General features: G+C 36.7%; 1 protein-coding gene across 1 annotated transcript in view; it reads right to left on the reverse strand.

The window, feature by feature from the left end:
- TBK1 (TANK binding kinase 1) overlaps positions 1 to 16,677 on the reverse strand; it is a 24,381-nt gene extending 7,704 nt beyond the window's left edge. Inside the window, exons 1-14 of the mRNA XM_005419240.3 lie at positions 16,562 to 16,677; positions 14,572 to 14,712; positions 13,531 to 13,660; positions 12,798 to 12,979; positions 11,842 to 12,002; positions 9,853 to 9,963; positions 7,981 to 8,160; positions 6,436 to 6,632; positions 5,187 to 5,245; positions 3,971 to 4,062; positions 3,429 to 3,530; positions 1,363 to 1,441; positions 387 to 508; positions 167 to 243 (exon numbers count right to left, since the gene is read on the reverse strand). Of these exons, the coding sequence (XP_005419297.1) occupies positions 167 to 243; positions 387 to 508; positions 1,363 to 1,441; positions 3,429 to 3,530; positions 3,971 to 4,062; positions 5,187 to 5,245; positions 6,436 to 6,632; positions 7,981 to 8,160; positions 9,853 to 9,963; positions 11,842 to 12,002; positions 12,798 to 12,979; positions 13,531 to 13,660; positions 14,572 to 14,712; positions 16,562 to 16,648 (1,720 nt within the window). The 5' untranslated portion in view covers positions 16,649 to 16,677. The remainder of the gene's footprint in view (positions 1 to 166; positions 244 to 386; positions 509 to 1,362; positions 1,442 to 3,428; positions 3,531 to 3,970; positions 4,063 to 5,186; positions 5,246 to 6,435; positions 6,633 to 7,980; positions 8,161 to 9,852; positions 9,964 to 11,841; positions 12,003 to 12,797; positions 12,980 to 13,530; positions 13,661 to 14,571; positions 14,713 to 16,561) is intronic.
- Positions 16,678 to 20,252: the final 3,575 nt, after the last annotated feature.

Here is a 20,252-nt window from a genome sequence, read left to right on the forward strand (position 1 = left end):
TTAATAGTGGTGTTTCATTCATAAGGGCTTTAGCATGGTATCACACTAAAGACCTACAGACATATGCACTGTGTCCATATCTACCACTAATACCCTAGTCAAACTAAGACTGACCTGTCCTTTGCATTACATTTTACGCTAAAAGTGAATCAAATAAATTACTTACTTCGTTCTGCTTTGTCTTTTTTGAACTGATAGTAGATGTCTGTGATGGAAGACAGCAATGCCTGCAACCTTTCTGGACTAGAGTGACAAAAGGAAGAAAATTAGATGTATTATACATAAACTCAAGTACCTATTAACAAGCTTTGTGAACTACAACTCAATGCAGAACTACAACTCAATGCAGAATTCAATACATATTAGAACAGTAAATAGTTACTCACTTTCTGTCTTTTGGATGCATGCCTTCCTGATTTGCCCAGGTGTCAGCCAGTAAACCACCAGGAGAAAGTTTGGTTTTGATATCTTGCAGACTAGTTTCTATGGTGCCCTGAGAGCTGGAGAGCTACATAAGAGCAAGAAGGTTCAATCTTATCACTAGGTAAAGTGAAAAATTATTACTTGAGCACATTAATACTACAAACTTGTTTGTTTCACTGATCTCCATTAAAGAAATAGGTCCAATTATCTTCCTAGGCTTAGCTAGAAGAAGATAAAGCAAGGTATTATTAAAGAAAGAATCATATTTGATGTTGGCATTTCTGTTAGTTAAAATTTACTTTCTATCAACAATAACTTTTACCCTTTCATAAATCCCTTATTTACTTCTACCCTTATTCTTCTGGTTTATTAAGAATTCATATAATAACTATCCACATGATCCATACCTTCCTTTCTCTGCAGTTCATACAATCTTCAAAATAAAAATGCACTAATCATCTTTTCCTTTTAGAATGGAGAACTTTTTATCTGCTCCCAGTGTATTAAGTTATTTTCAATTTTTCCTTTCATGTCTGGAAACATGATGCACATTTCAAAGAAGATCACTTTGAAGTGTGTTTGTGAATGCAACATTTTAGAAAGCCAACAAAGTAGTCAATAATTCTTTAAGGAAAGGAAAAATGGAAAAGAAAAAATAGCAAAGCAAAATATATTTCAACGTTGTAATTCTTGAGTATTTTAGAAAATAGGAATGTATTTTCAGGAACTCATTTTCATTACACTGAGCTAACATAAAAGGATCTGCTCTGTTTTCAGAAAGATATTCACATTAGTATGGACATTTTAACAACTGGCAATCTAGAAGCTACATTGAAATTTCAGAGTTGTTATTCCCAGAAGCCTGTGTTACCATATATTTGGCTTTTTCTGTTGAAACATCATTTTCAGAATGACAGGGTAACTTTGTCAGACACTTACACGCAAGAGTTTTGTGTGTATCTCTGAAATTTCATCCACTTCTGACGCTTCCAAGTTGATCTGCATCAAATTTTCATATCTGTCCAGCAAAAAAATGTAGTTGAAAAAAAATAAACAAGCAGTGAATACACTCGAGGTATTTCTTGAATCCAGATCATAACAGTAACTGCCTTTTCTTGTATATGAAATACAGTCTCTGTCAAGCAACAACCATGAAACTGACAAATTTAAGTGGCCATAGAAAGAGTTTAGATTTAAAAAAACTTTCCTTGATTTTTTCCTACACTGGAACTGCTAAAATAAAGTTGAAATTTCCATTCCTGAATTCTTTATTCTAGTTTTATTACTTGTACTTGACAGGCACTGGAAGACTATTTCCTTTCATCAAGTAATTTTTTAAATCTTATCAAACTAAAGGTACTCAAAGTAGTCACTAACACACTAATACTTCAATGTACCAAAATGCTTTTCTAAGAAAACTTACTGGGTTAAATGTTTAAAGGCTGGAATAGTAGGAGCATCTGTTCATACTGATACTTTCCATATGACCATAGCTCAAGTGCCAAATAAATTATTCAGGACAATATTTTTTCTCTTGAGTCTCATGTACATTTAAGTCTTAAAAACACCATCACAAACAGCTCAACTGCTTTCAAAAAATACATGCTTCACTCAAGTTCAATGCTTTATTTATCTTTTCAAATAAAGACTTTGTATTGTCATGCTTTGAAGCACAGCCTTGAAAAGGAAGGACAGACAAGAGGACATGTCCCTTAGAAGATTTTTATGGAGTTAGCAAAGTCAAACAAACTGAAAATCCTGCCCCTTTGTAAGAGGCCAAAAGACCATGTGCAAACACATAGGAAATTTCTGTTCACATGAGAACTACTCCAGTTAGCAAATGAATGTCATTTTTTTTTCAAACTACTGCTGAGGTACTCAGAGTCACAAAACAGAAATGACAGTGATTTCTTCTGAGTGGCTTTCTTCTGGCAGAATGCAGAAAGAAACTATCTGAACCAAACACAGACTGAACAAGATCTAGTCCTGCCAACTAGTACAACTGGGCTTGAAGGGAGTTTGGATTCTTGCCCTGATGATTAGTATCTAGGCTGCACAGCTGTTATCTCGCATGTTACCGACTTCACTATTTCACTGTTGTGGTTTTGTGGTGTTTTTGAAGCCAATACAAACACACACACCTGGGTTTTAAGGTAGGTTCGGCACACACAGAGCAAATCTGTCAAACCCTTGAGCACCCACAATTACTACGTACAAGGTGCTCAACTTGCACAGGCATAGCAGCTCCAACAGGTTTACGTCTAATTTTTAAATCTACTCTGCAAACCAAAGTGGTTCTACATGTGTGTGTTAATCACCTTGTGGTTATCTGCATTTTCAGAGCAGCCTGGTGAGAAGTTCAGAAAATCCCATGACTAAGAGAGCATTTGGGAAAGACTGGCAGTAGGTTGAGCAGGAAAACTACCACCCATAGGAGAATGCTAAGAAGAGGTGCTATTTAAAGTTCCTATCACACTGCCTAAGAATAACACCTTCCTGGGAAGGGACCAAGCGGGGCTGGGCTTGGTTGTTTGGGGGTATTTTGCAGCTGCTCTGTGTTGTATTTCAACATGAAAATTCTTCCACACAGAAAATGTTAGTCTTAAAACTGTGTAAGGGGCAGTGTTTGAAGTCATATGCAACCAAATGCAGTGGCAAAAGCACTAATGAAAGCAAAGCTACTTGATTCTTTGTTCAAGCTTTACTGTAGCTTCTAGAGTCAATAAGAGCAAATGAGCTGAGTCAGAGAAGGAGAAAAAGAACATACACAGTTACCACTAATTAGTTACTACTTGTTCTTATTAAGTTAAGCAGCAAAATTAATATTCTAACTTAAGTAACATATATGACTAAATCTGCTTAAGTCAGTGCCATCAGAAAATGCATGCTGACTCAAATTTAATTTTTATATGCAAAAACACTGCAAATAATCATAACTTATAATACTGTTGTCACTAAAAATGATAATGAAGAATCAATGTGTACAGTGTACTGCTTCTACTCACATTTTCTCAGCTTTCTCAATGTTTCTGCTGCAGAAATCCAGCCTGATGACAATCTCTGCCTTTTTATGAACCATTTCATTGTAATCATCCTTGATTATTTCACTAAAAAAGTGAAGCATTAGTCTATAATGTATAAAGTAATGAATAAAAGCATTCAACTGCCATCCCACCAGCAATCAGTAATACAGTAATATACCTGAAGCAATAATTGCCAGGAGGAATTGTTTTCAGTTAGAGATGCATTAACATAATCCTCATATAAAAATACCTTGTGCAAGCTGTTCAATTCCATCTGCATGTTACCAGAAGTTAGACTTAAATTATACACAGAAGAAAGTAAATTTGCAAACACCTTAACTTTAATTATTCTTAAAAAAATTTGTTTCCCTAATGACAGGGAAAAGGGAAAATTCAGCCTATCCTTACTCAGGGATAAACAAAGCCTCCCAAGATATCAAAGAGATTACAGAATTATCTATTGATAATCAAGGCATATCTCAATTAAAAGAAAAAAGCATAATGAAATGCAGTCAATTGCTTACATCAGCCATCGAATTCCTTTTCTCATCAGCTCCTGGTAAAGTAGCAAAGAACTGGCAACTCTACAGGCATAACATACAATACCTGTCACTGCCTGGAGGAAAAAACCCAGCATAAGTACTGATCTGGTATTCTCTTAACAATTGCTTCAAGACAATACATCACAACAAAGCAACACAGATTAATAAAAGAAAGCAACATGAGGATGGTAGTTTAAAATTATCAACTTGGCCTAAGCTTTAGTCAGGCAACAACCAAACAGCCATTATGAAGGCAGAGCTAAACATGGGTTTTCCAGTTATGCTGAAGCACCTGTCAGGGATGAAAACAAATCTCACAAACAAAAATGATGCAACTTACTATTTCTGTCAAAGTTACAAGTACATTTCTTCAATATTTTAGGAATCAAGCACATACACTAAAAGGAACTTGCAAAAAGTGACCCTTTTTTATATTCTAAGGCTAGAGACTCTCTAAATTTACCCAATTCCACCTACAAGACTGCTGTATTATTTAGAATTGAGAACAAAGTTTCAGATATTATAATTTACAATACTTTAAATAATTAGTATAAACTGATGCTTTTCTGTTTATTAATTTTCAAGCTTACTGGTATTTAAAGGGGCATATATTTTCAGCACTACCATGTCTGAATAAAAGGCTCCTCAGCAGTCAGTATTTCACATGTATAAGTGGTGATCACAACGTCCAACATGGCTGCGCATACATTCAGTAGTTTTAGAAAAACAACCAAAACAATGCAACATCCTTTACCCATCTCCCACAGATTCTGAAAGTTTCTAAGAGGCAACAGAAATTCCACCCTTCTGCAGAGTGCTAGAGACTCCACCCTATTGAGCAAGAGTTATTTTTCTAATGTTAAATTTTGCACCATTAGAAGTTATGAAGCCTCTAACTCACTTAAAGACTACACAGTGTCAGGCTCCTTTCCCCACTGAATTGTACAGTAACAGAGCATTTTGAATTTAGAAGACTGGACTTTGGGTTTGGTTAAAAAAAAAAAACAAACCATATTTTGCATACAAAAGTACAGCTTTAATATACTTTTAGATCTTTTGTTAATAAATATATTTCTATCAGTCAGTATCCTCATTAGCATTCTAAAATAGTTTTATTAACATTATTAATTTGAAAATTAAGTAGCTTTCATTTCAGTATCATTATCCATATATATTATTTTAAATGGTAATTACTCACTTTAGCCATACTGGCATCCCCATCCAAATCGTAACGTTGATGTACTTTAGGAAGTAAAACTGAAATATAAAACAAGTGTCTGTATTTTATTATTTTTGAGAGGAGACTTCAAAAGTTCAGACTGTTTTCCCTCCCCACCCTGTACATTGCTTTTATGCCTTTTAATATCATGTGCTTTTCATGAGCTCCTTTAAAACCAGCCTTTGTCTTAACTGTTTTAAATAACTTGGTATCTTCAGCAAATAAGATTGTCTCCAGACTCACTTCTGAACATGCTGCACGGCACAGAATTCATGCAGGTCTCCACTTGCAACCTCTGTCCATTGAGAGAGCCAACTGCTGCTCTCTGTTCTTCAGCACCATGTTTGCCCACATAGGAGACCATTCCCTTCTCATCATATGGCTGCTTACTTTCATTGAGGCTCTTAAGGGTAGCACTTCACCAACCTCAGATAGCCCCTACCACCTTTGTTCTCATGCTCACTGGCTCCTTCAGAAAGCTCTGTGACACAATATAAAGGCCCTGTTGATCCTTCCACAAATAGCTAACCTACCCACACTCTTCAGCACCTCTGTGTAAGTGCCAGCCAGCTGGCCAGAGCAGTCAGTATTTAGGACATATTGAAAAAAGCAACACTGACCTCTCAGCTGCAGCCATGTCCTCCTGCTCACCATTTATTAAAAAAGGGCTCTGGCATAGGCCCCTCTAAAAGCCTCACAATGATAAATGGAAATTCAAAACCTTAATTTCTTTTTTTTTTCCCCTGTGTTATGGTATTACCTTATCTTCTGAGCAAATGTACATTATAAAGACCTCCTCTGTTAACTGAAAGGCTAACCACATTCACAACAAATAAAAATTAAAAAAGTAAAACTTGACCTTCCACTTAGTGAATAATGGAACAAAAGAATCAGCTTTGAGTTACTTTCTATAATGTTTCTTTCTACTTGTTTAAAGTGTCATGCTTCAAAAGGTTCATAACTCCATAAGCACCACTACATCTTAGCACACAAATGTTCAGGTTCAAAGGACTTGGAACATTACAAGCATCTACTGTTTCTGTAAAAATGCTCCAGATACTCAGCAGCTTTGAAAAACATTGGACTGCATACTTAGAACTTCAGATATCAACAAAAGAAAATTTCCAACACTATTTTTAAGACATAACAGACATAAAACAATTACATTAAGTAACACAAACTATTTACAAAAGACAGCTCTGAGCAAAGGGAAATTACTTTCATATACCTTCTTCATAGATTAATCCAACAATGTTCACAGCCTCCCTGCTTACTACAAAGATAGGATTCTCCTCTGTTGTTCTGGGGAAGTGCTGTGCCAATTTGCCAGGCTCTAGTACTAAGCGCCGACCTTCATATATCAGTTCTTGATTCTGAGATGGTATTTTTGTCTGTTTGTAGACCAACTCATGAAATATAGCAGCTCTGTAATACAAACAATATAATTGGTAGCAGTTAGATTCACTACAATAGTTCAGCAATTCAGATTTTGTATTATTTAAATAAAAATTGCTTTTATTTCTGATTAATTAAGAACCGGGTTTACACATAAAGCACCTGACTTTTAAGTAAAAAAACAGTAGCATGGTGCCTAAGACCCCAGGTTGCTGTGTTACAGAAATAAAAGCTATTTCCTGCAAAATACTAAACTTCCTTTCTACCTCTGATTATCTGCCAAAGCACGTCTGTCTAAACACAATTGCTCTGGTCTGAAGGTCAGTAAAACCAGGCAACATTAAAACAGGGGAAGGAAGCCTACTTAAGTTTTCTAAGGCATATCCTTTTCTTGAAAGGAGATGGATGGTCTCTCCAAAAGCAAAGTCTGGTATTTTACATGTCAAAAAATTAAGTTCAGCCAGTAAGCTAACAGATAGCCAGATTATTTCCTAAAACAGCAGTGATAAAGAAGAGCAAAGACGCTTTGGAATTTTATTTACAGCAATCAATAGATACAAGGATAAGAATTCATAATACCACCATACCTCTCCCCTCCAAAAACACCCCACCACAAAAGCCTACTACCACAACAGCAACCAAAAAACCAAACCAGCAAAAGCTCCCACAAAGGAGGGAGAAAGAAAAGAAAAACCATCAGTACACTAAAGGGAAGGACCAGTTTGCCTCCTGTGCAGCACTAGTACACTATTACTTCTTAATACTACAACTAGTTTATAAATAATCACGCATGTAAATAATAATAAAAATTAGAAGTAAGATTTCTCTGCAAAAACAGTATTTGGGCTCTCTCAAAATAAAAGTGATGGAATAGAAAAGAAAAATTGAAGTGGGCAGAACTGTATTTACACATTTGATGAAATAACAGTATGTATCAATGTATTAGAAATTAACATGTGCTCTGTATTATCTGTAACACAGCAGAGAAAAGGCATTAATGTTTGTACATCTTACAGCTTTTAACATCAGCACTTCATGGTCATAAAGTGAACCCCATACAAATCAGGATCCTAAACGGTACCAATTACCACTTCAGAACCCCTGTGAGAGTTTTACACCGTAGACAATGTGTGCCTTTTGTATGCTTGAGGACATTATTTTTATTTTTGGTCAACATGTTTCTATGTGCACTATGGCTATGCAGGAGAATCGTGTCCTTTTACTTCCTCAGATAAACTGCCAATTAGGGGTTGCTGAATTTGCAACGCTGGTGACATGAGGTCACAGGTTACTGAATTTGTAACTGGTGATCTGAGGTCACAGTGCTGTTAACCTGAACAAGACTAAAGTAATGCAAATAGAGAGAGAGAGCACTTACGTGTTATAGTTGTGAATATAAACTTTGTGCAAGGTCATCTGCTGTAATGAAAAGATGTGGATTATTATTCGGTGCAGTATGTCACTCGTCTCTGCAAAAAACTGGTCAAATCCCCAGCATTTCTCCTGGTCTGCTTCAAGAATATTTGCAAGGACAGGTGTGAGCAGTACTTGCAGACCCCTAGAGGACACCAGGAAGAGATGAGACAACTTGGTTCTACTTGAAACATTTTATCTTGCAACCAATCACAATAATTCATTTGACTTGTCTCATGCATACACATCTATTATCCCTTAAAGAGTATGTCAGTGCCTTTTTTCCTACGCTGAGCAACAAAATGTTCAAAGGCAATGTCTATGGTTTTTCATTAATACATGTACTTTAAATCTTTCCTTTTTTTTTGGTATTTGAGAAATTTCAGTCACACTGCAAAAATTACATAAAATTAGTATACTAAGTCTACATTGTACAGTTGAGGCCACATTCTACCATCCCAGTAGCATTTTAGCCAGCTCACCCCACACACCACAGTGTATCACTTTGAAGGAAGCTACTGCCATTTAGGATTTGCTAGTGGTGATGTTTGTGTGAGCACACCATGTTGCTTTCAATCAAAATCAGCTGGATTAGCAAAGACTCATTTAAACTGTCAACACTAATAATTCATCCTGATTGAGATGGGGCTAAATAAGTACTATGCACATGCAGCTTCAGTGCTGCAAAAAAACCTGTGCTACCCATTGCCTTACAGTTGCTACTATTCTAGGAGGAAGGTCAGCTTAAATTTCTTGCATTTCTGCCTTGAGCATCTGAATGGTAAGAAACTTTATGGATCCCACTTGTGCATTACCATGAACAACTTCTCCAAAATTTTAACATTATGTACACATCAAGCCTGAATCCAGCGGTAGAACTGGTAACATTCTCAAGCAAGTTGCAGTGGCTTGCAAGCACACTGCTGACTGCATTAGAGGTCAGTGGATGCTGTGCTCAAACCCACTTTAGTACTAAACTTGTAACACTGAATACTGTTTGAATACTACATAAAAGGATAAGCAGAGGAACAAATGACAAATGAGCAGTATAATGAAAAACACATACAAATTGCAAATTTTGCACATTCTAAACTAATGAATTCATATAAACCAGACTTTGACTCTACACTCCTTAAAGATGTATATATTTGGCTTTCAAAAAGGTTTGTTTATACAGTCTCTTCACAGAACAACTTATTTCCTCCTTTACCAAGAAAGATTAGTAACTTTAAAGTACAGAAGAAATCTCAGGAAGAAAAATGGGTAAGTGGGTTATGGGAGGTGTTTTCAAAGTCACACCAAAATCAGATCTTCCATGGCTCTTTATACTGAATATTACAGACATATGAAGCAAAAACATGATGATAAAATTGAAAAGATACAAGTATGTGTTAAAATGCACTGATGTGACCTTTTTCCTAGCAAAAAGTAAGCCTCTGAATTGTCTTTGCTTATCATTTCCTTCCTACTGCCTAATCTTTGTCATGTCTGAAGTCACATTCTTGCAAGAAATGAGTGCCATCAAAGTTATTGATTCTTCATTCCTGAGGTAATAGTAATAGTAATAGTATTTTCTAGTATTTTCAGTAATAGTATTTCTTCTCAAACCACATCAGATGTGCTCATTTGTAAATTAGCAATCATAAAACTATTTGGACAGATGGGAAGAAAAAAACCACTTGATAACCAAATATCAGACTGTACTGATGTACTGAAGAGTTCAAAGAAAAAACTGTGTCAGATCTCTGCTCCAAAGACACAACCCCAGAAAATACCTGGAAAAGCCCAATCAAGAGGCATTGAAACATTTTGTGAGCATTTGTAAGTTGAAACTTACTTTGAAAGGCTACAAGAAACAGGCATCTCCCAACTCCACTCAATAGGTCCATTTTCCGCTTTCTGTATTCCAGAAATAGCACCAGAAGGCTTTCCAGTGATTATTTTATACCTGCAATACATGAAAAAAATGATGGAAACTTCAGCTACTTCTTCTTATACATGCATAGGTTGAGTAATTAATCCTCAAAGGGGCAGCAAAAATGCAAATTTAAATGACAGGTTGGCCCAAATTTGTAGATGGTGCAAAAATTAGGAAGCTTCACTTACGAGCTGACAGATCAGTGATAAAAGAGTAAAGAACAAAAAGCTACGCTGGAGAAGCAACTTTGTCTATTTCAGCCTTGGGGAAAACTTCTGGAGATACTTCCAGCATACTGAAGGAAACCAAACGTTTTCACAAGAGTTAATGAATCAAAGTCAATTTAGTTCCATTTACACATTAACATGCTAACTTCAAGCATGTTCCACAGCAAGAGACAACATTTAACCACCACAAAGTGACTTGGGCATAGAGAAGGAACATCCAGAAATCTAGATACAATTTGGCATTGTTTAACTTTGTATTGCACAGGCAAGTATTTCTCAAATTTTTCATGAAATGAAATGAGGATCAACAGACTTTTTGCAACAGAATATTTCAGCTGTGCTTTCTTTTTCTGGAGGACAAGATACATACAAAACATCTCTCAAGCAGCTACAAGAATTCTTATGTGAAAAAAATCAGAAGATGGAAAATTTCTTCAACTAAGAAAACTGGAGTCAGTTTTACAAGGAGCATCAGAACAGAGATGGTATTGATGTGTTAGAGGTTCCAAGTACCCCCTTGCTTTATTCTTAAAATGCAACACACAGAAAAACAAAATACAACCAGACTAAGATGAAACAGGAATCGAATACAATCGTCACATCATAGGCATATCTTCTGTTTTCCACTCAGGAGCCATCCCTGTTATCTGCAGCTGCAGTTCCACAACTACACTACTCAAATGTCAGTCTCATTGGTAGTGCACTCATTTCAAGACTGCTGGGTAAGACCATCATTTAAAGGACAACAAAAATTTGCAGCACCAAAATCCCATTTCAGAATACCATAATTTTGCCTAAGTATCCAAGTTACATAAATGGCACTGCAACAGACCAGCCTAGTGCCATGCTGAAAGAAAGATGTGTGGAAAAACACCAGTATTTTGGGGGAACTCAATTCAGGTCTTTCTCAATTTAAATGCTTAATTCGGATCTTAAGGTGTCACACAGTAAAATCCTTGTTGAAGCAGAATGTTTCCACTGATTTTGGCTGGGATAGAGTTAAGTTCCTTTATAGTAGTGTATGGTACCATGTTTTGGATTTGTGACCAAAACAGTGTCAATAACACAGGCATGTTTCGCCATTGCTGAGTAGCACTTACACAGCATCATGGCCTCTTCTACTTTTCTACTGCCCTACCAGCAAGTAGGCTGGGGGCAAGAAGTTCAAAGGGGATACAGGAGGACAGTTGACCCAAGGGATATTCCACACCTATTGCTCAGCAACAGAAGCTAAGGAGGAGGTGGGGAAGAATTTGCCAGGGTGGCACTTGGTCAGGGACTGACTGTGCATCAGCTGGCTGCTCATGAGCAACTGGGGATTTTCTGCATTACTTGTGTTCCTTGGTTTTGTTTCCCTTTGGGTTTAAGAGGCAAGGACTGCTGTTTGTTGTGGAGGCTTTTTTTACTTATTAAACTGTCTTTAACTCAATCTGTGAGTTTTTGTACTTTCACCTTTACAATTCTCTCCCCCATCCCACTACAGAGAAGTGAGTGAAGAGCTGTGTAATGTTCAGCTGCCTGTGGTATATCTGGGGCTATACCACAACAAGAGAGTGTTTTTCCTTTAATATTTTTACTGTTTTAAAGTTTTTCTATATGTGTGTAGAATTCCTTGGTAAAAAGCATTTCGAAGGCTGATTTAATTTACCAACAGATAAAATTCTCCTTCTAAATTACCTACATCACTTCCTTGTTCCTACGAGGTCCTTCAAAAGGTCGGAAAGGCAAATTCCCTGTTGCAGCATGGTAAAAGGTCACCCCTATGCTCCACAGATCAACTGTTGCTCCATACTTCTTCTGATGCTCTTTTCTCAAAACTGCTCGCTCATACATATCAGGATGCTAAAGAGAAAAAAAAAAGTTACAATTGCTTTATGAAACTTTATACAGAAAAAACCCAATCTAACCCAATTTGTCAGTCTAAACTTTCAGTTCTTTAAAAAAGAAAAGTTTGCTTGTATCATACAAGTTGCTTAAGCTATTCTAACAAACATCACTATATTCCTACGTATGACTGTTGCTTTTATTAAAAAGTTTACAAAAAATATTTTGAAATTCAGCTGGAGAGTAACTACTAGTATAAAAGACCACTAAAAAAGAGAAGAAATTCAGTATTCCTCCTGATGATTTTGAAACAACAGAAACCAAATGGAAAAAAGATCCACAGCAGAGGAGAGTATCAGCTGTGATTCACATTTGGGAAAACTTGGCAGGAAGAAAATCATGCTAAGGTGCTTGTCTTGGTACTTCTCCACCTGTCTCTCTTTGGTTAGCCAAGGTTTCACGCAAATCTTAACTACACCTAACATCATCCAAGTAGCTCAAACACAAACTAAAACACATCTACAGAGATAAAGGCAAATCTATTCATAACTAAAATACTGTTGTTCCTCCTTTCACACAAGGCAACAGTTAAAGCTGGACTTGGAAATTATTTCAAGACTGATGTATTTACACCAGCAGAAGATGGCATGACCCAAGGTGAAAAAGTCCAGTGGAAAGTTATAAAAACAATTGTAATACAAAGGTTTAAATACTAATTCCCAACAACTTGACCTTGACCTATTCAACCATAACCATGAACGGCCTCAGGCTTCAAACATTTCTTCAACAGAAAATTAAATCATATGGGCTTACTAAATACTCTTCTGTGCCATAGAGAGAAACAAATTGTTCATCATCTTCAAGTTCTCTTGCTGCACCAAAATCTGTAAGTTTGTAAACAGACTGCCCATCTTCACCTATAACACGCATTATATTGCCTGGCTTGATGTCACGGTGCACTATTCCATTCTCACGGAGATGATTCATCCCAGCCACTTCAATTGAAGAAAACAAATACAGAATTCATGTACACATTGTGACACACTGTGCAAACACTGAATTGTAACTGACGCTAGGAAGACACGCTTATGTTCTCATTGGGAAATGGGAATGAGAAGGGACATATAACTAACAGAAAGACCATGACCACAGATTGCTTTTTTTTCTTTCCAAACAGCTAAATTACAGCATTTCTTGCCCTCAGTAACATCTCTCCCATAAAGTAAATTTTATAGCAGGTAAACAAAGGTAAACCATATTATTTTTCTAATTAACTCTTCTGAAATTATCACTAGAAGTCTGTTCAATATGTGAAAAGTATTCTTGAAATAAAGAAAAAAATACATCAATACTTTGCACAGAGATGGCTTCTTAATGCAGATACCTATACCAACATAGATATAAATATGTGATTCCATAGGACCATATTAATTTGTTCAATTAGTTGACAGTCATGTAAATTTGTTTCTTGCTGTTTCAAGATAAATAAAACAAGTATGAGATTGTTTCAGTCAACAAAATAGACCAAAGAGCTAAGTCTACATACCCACATCTCTCAAAACAATTAAGAACTCAGACTCTGGCAAACCAAAGGCATTAGACGGCTCCTCTAAAACTGTGTACAAACTCCCACACGGACAAAATTCCATAACTAGTACTTTGTGTCTAGTAGTTGTCTGGAAAAAAAATCAAAAAGAGATTAAGAATCTGACTATTGCGACACCAATGTCAGAAACTACCTATAACCACAAGACCTTACTTTCAAAAAAGAAAAGTAAAATCTATAGTTAGATCATAATTTCCATTCTGGTGATCTTCAAAAGAAGTGCAGGTGGATTTTTATATTGTTTCACGTATTCCAACTTGGAGAGGGGAAAATAACTAAGAAAGCCTCAAGTTCTAGGCACTAGCAGGTTGACAGCAGCATTGACAGGTGGACAAACAAGAAACTACACACCATAAGTGCTGAGAATATCAACTGTCCTTCTTTATTCATCTCATCATCTGGGTCATTTCAACTCATCTGTTCATTTTCAGTTCAGCTGCTCCAATTTATACTATTATAATAGTATAATAATTATATATATTATATATACTATATAATAATAATAATTATATATATTATATATACTATATTATATTATAGTATACAGGATACTGTATAATAGTATCCTGTCATCATTTTACTTGGTTGAAAAGGAAAAGCATAAAATTGTCAGGATTACTGAAACACCTTCATCTATAAACAGTTCCCTTACTCAACTATTAAATATTAGTACATGTAGATACATTAAAAATCCTAATTCAAGATAAAACTTAGGACAGGTGGCTTCCTGAGATAAGATTCATTACCTGAGCCTACACACTGAAGATGTTTCACCTACTGAAAGCAAGCATATTTCTTCTTACAGCAACAAAGAAGAAAGAAAACCAAAATATGGTGGTGGCTGGGTGGGAGTATTTGTATCACCATATATGCTACCATTCTTTAAAAATGTAACTGTACACTTTATGGTTGTGGATAAAACAAAAAACCAGTTACTACAGTTACTTCCATGCATCTCAGATCACAAACACAATTCATTACCTCTTCCTCAATGGCAAACAACTTGACAATGTTCTTATGATTTAGTTTCTTCAATACTTCAAACTCTCGCATCTGAACATCCACAGGACGAAGGAAACTTATACTGTTAAATACTTTGACAGCATATAAATCCCCAGTTTTCTGTTGAAAACAAACAAACTACTCATCAAACAGAAGCAAAAAATTGTAAATGTACACACAGACATTATCCAAGCATTTTTCGATTTTCTATTGTACATATGAGTATAACCAGACTAGAAATATTTCAAAATACTACTTTGTGCTAAGGTGGAAATAAAGATTCTGCTAAAAAAATGAAATTGCATTAGTTTAATATAGACTAGAAGCAAACAGACTAGCTGAAAGGAACTCATTAGGTCACAAAACCTAAGAGCTCTTTAAAAAAGAGTACTGTTAGTATACTGTTATAACAGTACAAAGTATACAGTTAGTATATATACTGCTAGTATACTGTTACTATAAAAAAAGAGTACTGTTATATAAAAGTACTGTTAGTATAAATGCATAGCCTTTGTTAGTATAGCAAAGCCTACACATTTAAAAATTACTCCTAAACTTAGCTGAAAAATATTTTTTCAGCAAGAGTTACTTGCACTAATCAATGAGAGGCACGCATATACTTGGCTTGCTTAAGTTAAAAGACAATTTCTGGTAGTTGAATGTTGCTCTCTCTTTCTTTATTGTTCTGTTTATACTGATAAACCAGTATTTTCTTTTTTCAAAGGCAGTTTTGAGCACTACGTGGCACTCATGTAAAATCCTGAGGAGTTCAAACCCACATAATAAGTGTCAGGAGCACAATCAGGAGCTTAATCAGATTTAAGTTCTCCAGAGGGACTAAGCCTCAACATACTCAAGCAACAACAGCACCAGCTGAAGTGCAACTCCCATCCCTCTCAGGGCAGAGCATCTTCCTGCGCCCACTCTAGAAACAAGCTTGCACGAGCAGTTGGTGCAACAGATTATTTCTAAGGACACAGCCTTCCTGTGCTCAGACAAGGTGCGCTTTGCAACACACTTACATGCACTACTGGTGCCCATGTAAATCTTTCTCCCATTGACAATGAGCTGCAGGTCACAGGCTCAGACTACTGAGGGTGATCACAGGCGCAACCATGGTTTACAGGGGAATCATTCTGTGCTGAAATTCACTTACCCAGAAAAGCAAAAATAACTGCTAAACTATTGCTTAATACTGTTTCACGCTTAAATATCGAACACAGAAACACTGTATCTTACAAATCACTTTGTAGCAATTTGACACAGACTATCATTACTGAAAGGCAACTTTCACAACTATACTTTGTGAACCATACTTTGTGTTTATATCTTTGCTTTGTGAGATATATTGTGAAATTCATAGGAACAAATTACCTACACAAGTAAGGTCCTCTTAGCCCCTCAGCAGGTTGCAACATACACTTCAGTGTATCATTTGCAAAAATATTACTATTTTGCACCGATTACTCAACACATGTCACCAAGAAGACATTTAAAAAGCACTGACTTACATATAACAACTAACAACAGCTTCATCCACTACAATAAGAATATTATTCTTATAAAAAAATTAAAATTAAAAAATAATAAAAATCACCAAAACAGGCTTTAAAAGAACAGATAAAAACCAAAGAAAAGACAGTTTAACAAAGATACATATAATAGGATCATGTAATAGAAACTGGTAGGTCATTTGTTTCTATTCAAATTCTTGAATAAGGTGTTTTTTTTCTGTAAAAATGAAGAAAAAGGAATGAAGAATTATTAATATATTTTACAAGGAAAAATAATGCAACATTAAGAACAAATCCTTAGAAATGTAACTACTGAACTCTAATTCAATGGACAAATACTAAAAATTAAAAACTAAGCATGAATAATTACACAGATACATTTGCTTTAGGCCTAAATATTGAACTTTTTTTGTCGATTTCATGATGTTACTTGCATATGAAAATTCCTCACAAACCTTCTGTCGCCCCCGGAAAACATTTGCAGTCGCTCCCTGTCCCAGAATGTCAGACAACAGCCAGAGGTAATTTGAAGTGCTCTGCATCTTTGCTCTTTGATCAGACAGTTTTCTTTTTCACCTTAAAAGAGAAGGTTCAATACACTAAATTATAATTTAGTAAAATACATTACTTATATAAATTAGAAGGAAATATAAATGTCCAAACCTGACATGTAGAATGAAGAGCAACCAAGTAGAGGAACAAGAAGTGAAATATGGAAACAAAATTAAGCCAAACAATCAAAACTAATGCCATTGACACAACACCTCTCTGCATTTAAGGTCTGTATTCCCCAGACTTTGTTTGAAAGATCAACTGGAAAGGTGAAAATCTTATAATCTCTTTACTGTTGTACATGGTGTTGAAATGATCAAGTAACAAAATATATAGAAAAGAGGCAAAAACACGTGCACGAAGTCTTCTAAAGGTAAGCAAGACCTGTAACTGAATTCCATTATTCTGTACATATGCCAAAAAACAAATATTAGAGATGATGTTAGATATGTATACAGATATTTTGCATCACTTTGGCTCTGGAAGTTGCATTTCAGTAGGAGATGGACTAACAAAACATAAAAAGCTACTTTTACATGAGCTTGAAAAAAGCTACAATTGACAGAAGTATTTACAACCACTAGCTGGAACCAGCAATTACTACTGAAAGAAATTAAGAGACATTTCTCTCATTTCTACAAGTTCATATTGGGTATGTCACATCTACAGAATTTCCCCACCCTTCCTGAAATATGAACTGTCAAATAGTTGGTCTTCACAGATTCACATGAAAGAGGAAAAAAGTTTGATTAAATTAAAATTACTAACATAAAACAGAACATTAGAACTGCCACATTTTCCTGTTTGCCAAAACAGCAGGAGCTGCAGGTGAATACCCTTAATTTTTTGGTTTAATTAACACACTGATTTTGCCATTAAACCTAGGAAAAGGCGCTAAAATCAAAGATGGAGCTTGCCTAACCTAAAGAATCTCAAGAGCAAAATGGCAACTGGACCAGGGAAGTTCCTACAGTGAAGGTCTTTGCTCAGCTTGGTAGCGGATGCTGCATGTTACTTACACGTGATATCTGACAGGAAACTGGTGACTGATACTCAAAGAAAGAAGCCTTTCCCGTAACTGCTGAAGAATTTCCTGAATCTGCTACCAGAAGTGGCACTTTCTGAGAGCTCCCTGGTGCACAGGAGCCGCACAGGGCGCTCCCAGGAGAGCGGAGGGAGCCGCACGGCAGCGCCGCTCTCCCAGCCGGCCCCGGCAGGGCCCCGTGCAGACCGCACACGGGCTCTGAGCGCGCTTCTCTGCCTGTAGTGACCGCACATTGCACACTTTCCTCTAGCTGTTCGCTCATGTGAGATGTGAAGCTTCTTGCAAAGCTGTCCCAAAACATCCAAGCAATGACATGCAGCGTACAGAATGCAAAGACACAAAGCAAAGAACCGACATTACTCCACAGTTAATTGAGAGTCACACAGCAATGCCATCTGCAAAATTTGACAAAGTTCTTAATGCCTCTGGAAGGGACAAAAGGTTTTATGTCCAATCTAGACAATAAAAAAAACCCCTAACACCACATTCCCAAGCCTGACAATTCTTGGTTAACTCTGACAAGACAATCTGCAATAGTAGGGTAAGATGACTTCTCCCATCAGGCAATTACTGTAGATGCCAATGATCTCTCTACAATGCAGACACAGAAGGTACAGAAGAGAGGATGTAAAGAAATAACGCACAGCCTGCACTGCAAACCATCTGTAAAATCTTCAAGTTAAAACATTTCTCTCATAATTAAACTCCTGCTTCTAACAGGCCAGCTGGCACATTACCAGTAAGCACGAATTTTGTGATTTACTTCAAAACAACATTCATAGACTCATAGCAAGGCACAGAACATAACGAATCCTTTCTAATCAGACTGACAGTGCACAGAAATTCTCCATCAAAATCTATTCAAATAAAAACAAAAATTAGTAGCCCATTAATAGACTAAATTATTACATTCCCCAAAAGAATAAAGATGAGGTAGCTTATGTACAAGATCAGCTCCTTTTTACAGTCTTAATCTATAACTAAATATGCACAAAGGTCAATGGATGAAAAAAATAAAAGAGCACAACTACAACAGATGATCTTCAGTATCATTCAGAGGATATTAAGAATAACCAGAAAGTCATTTAATGGATTCTCAAGGTCTGGGGCTTTTTACTCTTAAAACAAAATATAGACATAAATACAGCAATATTAATCCCAGGGTACATATTACATGGCAAAACAAAGTCAGTATTGCATTATTACCCTTTTTTTGTTAATTTTTGGCAGTCTTCACTTTTAAGGTATAAAGTCTCATTCAGCTTTAACCTTCAAATTATAATAATTAGATTGATTAACATGTTAGGCCTCTAATACTTTGTGTTCTCTGACAAAGTAATAACTGATCTTCGCTAAATACTTAGCATCTCAAGTTTTCTCTTCATTTCTTCCACTCTAAATCAAGTTACTAAGGGTTTCCCTTAAAATAATAATAAAGAAAAAAATTGAAAAAGGCTCTAACTCGATGATTGATCCTGTCACTAGACTTAATGCTGAACTTGCTATTTCTTCACATCTCACCTATGGTCACTAAGTCTGGTGTTAGATGAGTCAAAAGCTCTTCACATACATCTCAAGAAATCTCTCCAGCTCGCAGTTTGATTTACTATCTCCCATTAGCATATCAGGGGCTTGGGGGCTGCTTTTTAGGTGTTTTTTATTGAAGATTTTTCTGCTTCTGGTCATGCTACTACTCTTTTAATCTATCAGCAGAGGGGGTTGTAATAAAAAACGACTGCATTGCTAATGCAGTTTTTTTTTTAAACTCCCAATGCTTTGAAGCGGGAGAACTGAATGCTCGTAACTAATAGGAAGGAATTTTCTGCTACCTCAGGCACACGGGATAAGCACACAAAGCAGGTATGGCTCCCCTATTGACAGCTGCAATATACAACTTGACCAGGCAAGCAGGGACAGATGATGAAGTTTAAGTGATGGCCCTTTCTGTTTACAGGCAAGATCCTATATGCCACCAAAGCCAACAGGCAAGGTGCTGAGGTTCCAAATAAATGTCATTCACACTCTGTTAACTATTAACGTTTGATACTTCCCTGTATGCCCTCTCTCAAGGCTTAGAAAATAAGCTTCTCCCCCGAAAGCTCCTGCTTCCTACCCCTGCTTTCTTCAGCTATAACCTCTTTAGGGGGTTTCCAGTCCAACAGCTGGCATCTCAATCACGGAAGTACCCTGCCCTTGGCCACACAAGGAGCTGCTTGAACCCTAACATTCTTCCAAAGGCACACAAAAGAAATGGCAAGCCTGGCTCCAGTGCTGCTCATCACCCCTACTCTAGGATTGTCCAACCCGTACTGCAGGGGGAGGACTCGGCCTGTGTGGGACTGCAGCTCCTGGAAACCAGCGGAGGGCCACGTCCTTCCCTCGGCGGGAAGCGGGCAGGCACAGCACCGAGCTCATCCCCACAGCAGGACGAGATTCCCGACGTAAAACTTTAACAACTCCTACGAAGGCGACGCCGCTTCCTGAGTCACATTCACAGGGACAGAAGTCACCGAGACCGGGACTAGGGCCGGGCCCCGGGCACACCGCAG

This window comes from Geospiza fortis, unplaced genomic scaffold (genome assembly GCF_000277835.1).
Source record: "Geospiza fortis unplaced genomic scaffold, GeoFor_1.0 scaffold166, whole genome shotgun sequence".
NCBI classification, from domain to species: domain Eukaryota; kingdom Metazoa; phylum Chordata; class Aves; order Passeriformes; family Thraupidae; genus Geospiza; species Geospiza fortis.